The 7,414-nt window shown below is 49.9% G+C and overlaps 1 protein-coding gene across 2 annotated transcripts; it reads left to right on the forward strand.

The window, feature by feature from the left end:
- The first annotated feature begins 2,125 nt into the window (after positions 1-2,125).
- On the forward strand, positions 2,126-5,308 carry LOC100829384 (two-component response regulator-like APRR5). Of its 2 annotated transcripts, none has more exons than XM_024458369.1 (4): positions 2,126-2,617; positions 2,912-4,298; positions 4,390-4,569; positions 4,670-5,308. In XM_024458369.1, the coding sequence occupies exons 2-4, from the start codon at positions 3,885-3,887 to the stop codon at positions 5,018-5,020; spliced, it is 945 nt and encodes a 314-aa protein (XP_024314137.1). In that variant the 5' UTR covers positions 2,126-2,617; positions 2,912-3,884; the 3' UTR covers positions 5,021-5,308. The 2 variants fall into 2 exon arrangements, with proteins under 2 accessions (XP_024314137.1, XP_003566168.1); XM_003566120.4 differs by lacking the exon at positions 2,126-2,617 and having other exon boundaries at positions 3,486-3,509; positions 3,697-4,298.
- Positions 5,309-7,414: the final 2,106 nt, after the last annotated feature.

The following is a 7,414-nucleotide window of genomic DNA, read 5'->3' on the forward strand; positions in this document are numbered from 1 at the left end:
CGGTCGCCTCAAGGGTTGGAAGGGCAAGAACCTCTCCCGGGCGGGCCGCGTCACGCTGACCAAGGTTGTGCTGACATCCACGGCGACCTATCACCTCTCCGTGATCAAGCTGCCGAAATGGGTCAGGGTTAAGCTTGATAGGATTTTGAGGGGTTTCATCTAGAAGGGCGACGACAGCGAGACGGCTGGCGGCGGTCACTCGCTCGTCAACTGGAAGACGGTTTGTCGGCCGAAGCCCGTTGGTGGTCTGGGAATCACGGACATCGAGCGTTTTGGGCGTGCCCTAAGGCTATGCTGGCCTTGGCTTAAATGGATTGAGCCGGATAGGCCTTGGGTGGGTTCCTGCCTGCCTTGCGACAACACGGATATGGCACTGTTCCGGGCATCTACTAGTCCACTAGGATCACGGTGGGAGATGGTAACACGGCGCAATTCTGGCTCGATAACTGGTCTGGCAAGGGGCCCTTTTGCTCCCAAGCCCTTGAGCTCTTCAAGATCGCGTCTCGGAAGAACAGATCAGTATACAAGGAATTGCTCAACGGGAACTGGATTAGAGCTGTCGGTCGCCTTTCCTCCCTCCAGCAGCTGCGAGAATTCCTGGACCTGACTAGGATGGTCAGTTCCACCGTCCTTGATCCCAACCGACCGGATTCCATCACCTGGATCTGGACCTCCGACGGCGCCTACTCCTGCTGCTCCGCTTACCTGTCCCAATTCATGCCTTCTCATCCCCGCTTCACGGCCGCCAAAATTTGGGAGGCTTTCGCTGAGCCCAAATGCAAAGTTTTCTCTTGGCTACTGCTGCAGAACTGCATCCTCACGGCCGATGGGCTCGCCATTCGGGGATGGCCTCATGACCCGACCTGTCAACTGTGCTTGGGAGCTCCTGAGACCGCCAATCATTTGTGCGTGGCCTGTCCGTTTACTCGTGGTGTGTGGCGGATGGTGGCCGCTTGGACGGGTGTGGTTGCGGCGACGACGGCGCCCTTTGCCTCCGTCGATGAGTGGTGGGACGCCTCTCTTCCCCACGAAGACAAGACTGCTAGGAGGAGGATGAGCGGTCACCTCATTTATGTCTGGTGGAACGCCTGGAAGGAACGCAACCTCCGCATCTTCAATCTCACGCACCTTACCTACGTCGAGGTTGCCTATCTGGCCTTTGAGGAGATTACCCAGCGTAGTTTGGCCTTCGGCCTCTCGGCCGTCGGTCTGCCACTTGAGCCTGACTAGGTGTCTCGGTTGTGTCGTGCCGGGGTTTCGTGCGTTCCCCCTTTTATAGAAATAACGTTACCTCGTTGTAAATATTTATTGCTCTCTTCTTAATGAAAAGTCAGTGCTCCTGCCCGTTCCTAAAAAAATTGAACTCTTATAACATGATATGAAATGAGGTTTAAAATTTTTCATCTATATTGTTTTGCTATCTAGTTTAAAGTTTTTCTGGATATTGTAAGATTTCTCTGTTTTTTCCTCTCTCTTTTTGGGCTGATTTAGCCACTTGTAACTGACAAATGCTAGTTTTTGTCAAAGTTGATGAGTCTTTGGTGTTTTTCCAGAAAATGAAAAACCATTGCTTTGCTTGCTATTGACAACTTTAATCAGTTCGTCGAAACAGGGAGGAATTACCAATCTTTTCCCGAAATTTTCCATTCTAATAATTTTAATCCAATTTCATGAGGTTGCAAATTCAGTGTTGTAGTAATAGGTTTCTTATTCAAATGCTACTCTTCATAGATCCAGTCCCGAGATCTACTACTCCTGTTGTATGGTGCATCTGAACAAGTGAACTTCTTGTCAGTGATGTACAATTTTGCCATGTTATTAACTCAAGCCATTTTTTGCTTTTGTTTTCGGAGGAAGATGGTTCTGTTTAGGCTTTGGCTTTGTATCCATGGATTTTTCAAATTAAGCATTCTGCTGCTCAAGTGTTTTTTGTAGAGAGTTACTCCGGATTTAATATGGGCCGTTAATTTATCCCGATCGAACGGTCCGTATTATTTTGTATTCCATCATTAATCTACTTGGTTCACCCAAATAGTATCTCGACTTGAAGGGCAAAATCGCAATTGAGCGAGGATAGTTTGGTCCTGTCTCTGCTGAATATTGGTTTGCAATTTAAAAGAAAATACCAAAGCTTCGTGCGACCGAACCACCGGCCGCGGCCATCTGAAGAAAAGGAAAAGCCAGCGGCCGCACGACGAGGCCGCCGCACTGCGATTGGGCCTACCTGCTGGCGGAGCGGGCGAAGCCGCCACTCTAATTGGCCGCCGCGCCAGCTGAGGGGAGATGGGAGGAAGAGATGGAGCAGCAGCCGCCCACTCGACCGGAGATGAGAAGAGCAGCGCCACCGCTCGATCTGGGGGAAAATGCGGCGCCACCACCTAGCCCTGCATGGAGATGAGCCCAGGTCGGCGGGGATGACGGTCACCATCACACCTCGTTCGCTGCGACGGTCGCTGTCGAGAACGGATTGGGTCTTCCGTGGTAGTGGTGGCGGCGGCGCCGCGGCGGCGGCATCCATCGGTGTTGGCGGCGGAGCAAACTGCAGCGAGCAGCGGCCATCTGCATCGTCGACTTCGCCGCCGGAAACGTGCGTCACCGAAGAGCTTTGATTAATCAGGTAACCTCTCCTGTAATCATTCTTATGCTCTGCGTGATGTCTTTTCATACTTGAAACTGAGGTGTAAAAATGTGGAGACATGACAAAGTGTAAATTTGATTCTACCAGGTGCAGATTTTGTGAGATTCGGTGTTATTTTGGTTAACATGTAATCCATAGTTTGAAAAATAAAATGAAACCACTCTTAGTTCTCATTGAACTGCCCTTGTAGGCTTTGAACCTGTTATTCTGGACCTTCTAGTAACCTTACACTACATGTAGATGTAACACATCTCAGCTTTTTTTCCTTTGCAGGATTGGAACATACGGGGTGGGGTTGTTCTTTGCAGACAAGGGTCAAGGCTGAAGATTTTTCCAATGATGAAAGGTTCAGGGACTGTGCAACTGAATTAGAATTATACTGTCAATCATCTCTGATTCTTGCATCCATGTGTGTGCAAGTTTTCCATGTAGACACACATATATGCATGTGTTGTATAAAATCCTTCTCAGTGATGTGTTCTCATTTGTGAAAATGAATCTCCTTCTGGAGCTGTGAAACATGGCGTGTACTGTTGTCAAGGATCATTGAGTGGAAAAATATTTTTGTGCCAGTTGAATGAAAAATAAGAGCCAATGGCATCAATCTCCTTGTGTTTATTAACTAATATATGGTTGTAGCATATTCCTTAGCAGTGAATTTCGACACCTGTTCAGTCTTCTGAACTATGAAGTTCAGCTTACTTTTCATTTTTTTATCAAAGGAAAGCATATTTTTTAACATCTTTTCCTTTCAAGGAAAAGAGTCTCATTTGCAATGGCTTCACTAGAGAGAAAGAGGGACAACTTTTCTAGGAGCTATTTGCCTCGCCACACAGCTCATTGATGCTCATTTGGACAGCTTGATTGCCAAGTAAGCCTGACTGAGTTTGAATTGTTCACTATGCATTACTCCGTAGATGATATCCTCTGACATGTTTACTCTTAGCTGTAGAGATCATATACTGAGCTGGTACATTAGGAAATTTCTGCCTTGTTAAAAGTAGTGGCCCTAGCCGCCCTACTCCGTAGATGATATCCTCTGACATGTTTACTCTTAGCTGTAGAGATCATATACTGAGCTGGTACATTAGGAAATTTCTGCCTTGTTAAAAGTAGTGGCCCTAGCCGCCCTACCCTCTTTGGTGTATAGTATAACACTATGCACACCAGATGTTCTCTTTTTATACCAATCCCCTTCACTTGCACTTAGCCCCAAACACACCAAAGGGATTCATATCCAAAAGCCATGTTCAATCCTTCTTCCTCGTCGGTGCCCACCTACAATGACCTCTCCATGCACCATGCAGTGAGCTTCTCTACTGCCTCCTTGCCCACGGCTCCAACCGAAATTCCTCGCCGCAGCAGTGGTTTCTTCCATGACAACGGTGCTGTGATATCTCCTTCCAACGTTGCTGCTTCAGCGCCACCTCCCTACCCCTCTTCCCTCCCTTCCTATTATGTCCACAACACACAATCCTTCCCCTTTCACCTCCAATATCCTGACGCCCTCAACCGTAATGCCACCTTCTCTTGCCAGTCTCCTTCAGCATGCCAGGTGCATCCACCTCCTGCTTCTTACTCCCCTTCATCATCCTCTGGCGGCTTCTTGGAGTTCTGCCCAGGAACCATGCGGCGTGTCTTCAGTGCAGGTGACCTGCAGGTAATGCAAAGCCTCAAGCTGGAAGTTGGAACTGCAGTTCATACTACAAAACCACTGTGAACCATTTTTCATATCTGATGATGCAAAACAGGGGAAGAATGTTTCACCTCCGACGCCGCCACCACCCCAATTTTCAGGCGACAACTGCAGCCAGGAAGTAGTTGAACCTTTTCTTGAGAAGGTGGGGCGTTACAGCACCGAAGAACGGAAGGAGAGGATTGAGAGGTACCGCACCAAGCGCCAGCAGAGGAACTTCCAGAAGAAGATCACCGTATTGAACCCCACCCCCCACACACACAACCTGCAAATGCGTTCCGTTGTCTTGCCAACTCTAATGCATCTCTTGCTCACCAATACCTATTGTCTTGCAGTACGCATGCAGGAAGACGCTGGCAGATAGCAGGCCAAGGGTCCAGGGCCGCTTCGCGAGGAACGTCGAGACTGATGGCGAGGTGGTCGCAGACTTCGAGAGGGACGTGGGGTCTGACATCAGCTACGAGTACTGCTCGTACAACGACCTTAGCAGCAACAGCTATGACAGCCAGAACCAGCACAGGGAAACCGGCAGCAGCATGACGTTCAACGACAACAAGTGGTGGTGGGGAATGCCGGTGGCAGCCAATGAGCATCAGCAGCAGCAACAACCACAACAGCTTGGTTTCAACTTGGATGACGAAGATCAGCTGTGGGCCAGCCTCGCGGACATGTGCTCCGGCACCTGACCCAGTGTCTGGGTTGATGCTGTCTGGTGCAAGGAGCACCGAGCGGCGGCTGCCGAGGCCGTGCAGCGGTCAGAGCGGCGTCGCTGACCTTCTTATGCCCTTAGTGCAGCTTAGATTTTAGTAGAAGAAAAGGAGGCGAGGAGGAAGAGAACCTCTCACTTCTCAGCTTGTTCTCGGTGTGTTCCGAGTTAGTAGTAGTACTCCTTTACAATCGTCTTCCATAAAGCTTGACCTTGCTGTTGCTTTCTACATCCCTGGAAAATAGAAACAAATCAACATTAGTGCTGTGATTTTCGGGTCTGGTTTCTGTCTCGTGTTCTTCGCTCCCACTTGGCAAATGTTAGTGCTGGTTGCATACATTTCTGGTCACTGGCTTGCTGATGGAGGAGCCCACTGAGATGGAGTTCCTGGAAAGATGTATCATAACTGTCTTTGTACATGGTCGTTTTGGTTTTGGTCTTTTGGAGAGCTTGATGCCTTACATTGTCTGAAAAAACATGTTTTTCTAAGATGGTGCTTAGACAGGGGAAGAGATGCACGCTGTTTCAGCCATCAGCATCGTGGAATCAGAATGTTGGTGGAATAGCTTTCTGCCTGGGTGCGGTTGCAAAAATTTCTCCTATTTTGAAGGAACAAATACACACTACTACAAAACGGTCTATATGCAACGGCACATCAGTAACGGGTCCGGCGCGACCGTTACTGATGAACAGAGTGGGGTATGCCCGTCCCCGCCCAGCCATACATCAGTGGCGGTCGCGCGAAGCGACCGCCACTGATGAACAGTTATAGCTCGCGAGTTACATCAGTGGCGGTCGGTTAAGAAGCCACCGCCACTGATGAACCATTCATCAGTAACGGTTGTCCTAGCGCGACCGTTACTGATGTGCCCACGATTATCAGTAACGGTCGCCCAAACCCCGATCGACACTGATAATCGTCGCGGTTTAAATAGACTGGGCAGAGCCGCAGCTGGTCGCGCCGCGCGTCGTAACGGACCAGCTGCGGCCCCTTCACTTCCGGCGACGCAGCGAGGTGCTGCCCGACGGCGCCATGGCCGCCGGCGAGCCCCCCTGGTAGCCCCTCCTCCCTCCCCCTTCCTCCTCTCCCCCCCCCCCTGCGCCAGCGGCGCCGCCTCCATGGCCGGTGGGTGGCCATGGCTGTCGAGCTCCATTTTTGGAGCTCCGGCGGCCGGCGAGCTCCGATTCTCGACCCCGAAGCTTCCCTCTCCCTCCCGATCTCTCTCGCCGGCCTCCAATTTCTTTCCGAAGTTCCCCAATTTCAAATTTTTGAGCTCCGCGGCCGCCAGCCAAAATGCGGCCTCCTCGTCGTCGCCCGGAGCTTCTCTCTCGCTTGCGAGCTCTATCTCCCTCCCGATCTTTCTCGCCGGCCTCCAATTTCTCTCCGAATGTCTCTAATTTCAAATTTTTAGTTAGCTCCGGTTAATTAACACCTTAATCCCCTTGTCAATGATTAGGCTAACTATTTTGTTTTGTTTGTTTTCTTGTGTATTGTGTTGTAGATCGAAGGATCGTTCTTGGATGTACGCCAAGGAAAGAATCAATGCTCGATGGATAACCGAATGGACGGTCTTTTTTGGAGTCGCGAAAGGTGATATGGAATGAAAATGACTTTTGATGATGCGTTGTCCATGTCGCAAATGTACACATGCATGATGAAGCCTGAAAATGTTCAGATGCACGTGCTGGCATCGGGTTTTGTGGAGGGTTATTCTCGCTGGACTTGTCACGGGGAGGATGCGGTTGATGTCGGTAGCGGTAGCGAAGATGATAATGTCCTGCGGTATGATTTGGCGATGATTCCGAGGAAGAAACAAGGGTCAATGAGGATGCTAATGTGGAAGGTGAAGGAGCTCCACGTGGCAGGATTGCCGAAATGCTAGATGACCCGTATCTACGGGACCAGCTGGAGGACCCCGAAGATGAGGCAGAGTCTGCTTAGTTCAAAAAATTGTTGGAGGACGCAAACACACCCTTGTATGATGGAGCTGGCGAAGAAAACAACGTGCTCGAAGTGACGCTCGAACTTTTGAGACTGAAGGCAGCATCATGCTGGTCAGACAAGGGCTTCACGAACTTGTTGAGTTACCTTGCTTTGGTTTTTCCACAGCCAAACAAGTTGCCCAAGAGCACATACGAGGCGAAGAAGATTACATGCCTGCTCGGATTAGATTGCGTGAAACATCATTCATGTTCAAACGACTGCATGGTATACATTAGAGAGTACGAGAACCATGAGAGCTGCCACATATGCGGTGCATCGAGATACAAGAAGAAAAACGCCAGAGCTGGTGAAGACGATGGGGAAGAAGTGATGAAGGGAAGGCCGGCAAAGACCGTCTGGTATCTTACGGCAGGTGGCCGAGTTGAGCGT

The sequence above is a fragment of the Brachypodium distachyon genome, chromosome 2 (assembly GCF_000005505.3).
Source record: "Brachypodium distachyon strain Bd21 chromosome 2, Brachypodium_distachyon_v3.0, whole genome shotgun sequence".
In the NCBI taxonomy this organism is placed as follows: Eukaryota; Viridiplantae; Streptophyta; class Magnoliopsida; order Poales; family Poaceae; genus Brachypodium; species Brachypodium distachyon.

What these genes read in the sequence shown, in the direction of transcription:
- LOC100829384 (XM_024458369.1), top strand. Translation starts at nt 3,885, where the DNA reads ATGTTCAATCCTTCTTCCTCGTCGGTGCCCACCTACAATGACCTCTCC. An exon ending in TCAGTGCAGGTGACCTGCAG is followed by an intron (nt 4,299 to 4,389) that starts GTAATGCAAAGC and finishes GATGCAAAACAG; the next exon opens with GGGAAGAATGTTTCACCTCC. An exon ending in ACTTCCAGAAGAAGATCACC is followed by an intron (nt 4,570 to 4,669) that starts GTATTGAACCCC and finishes ATTGTCTTGCAG; the next exon opens with TACGCATGCAGGAAGACGCT.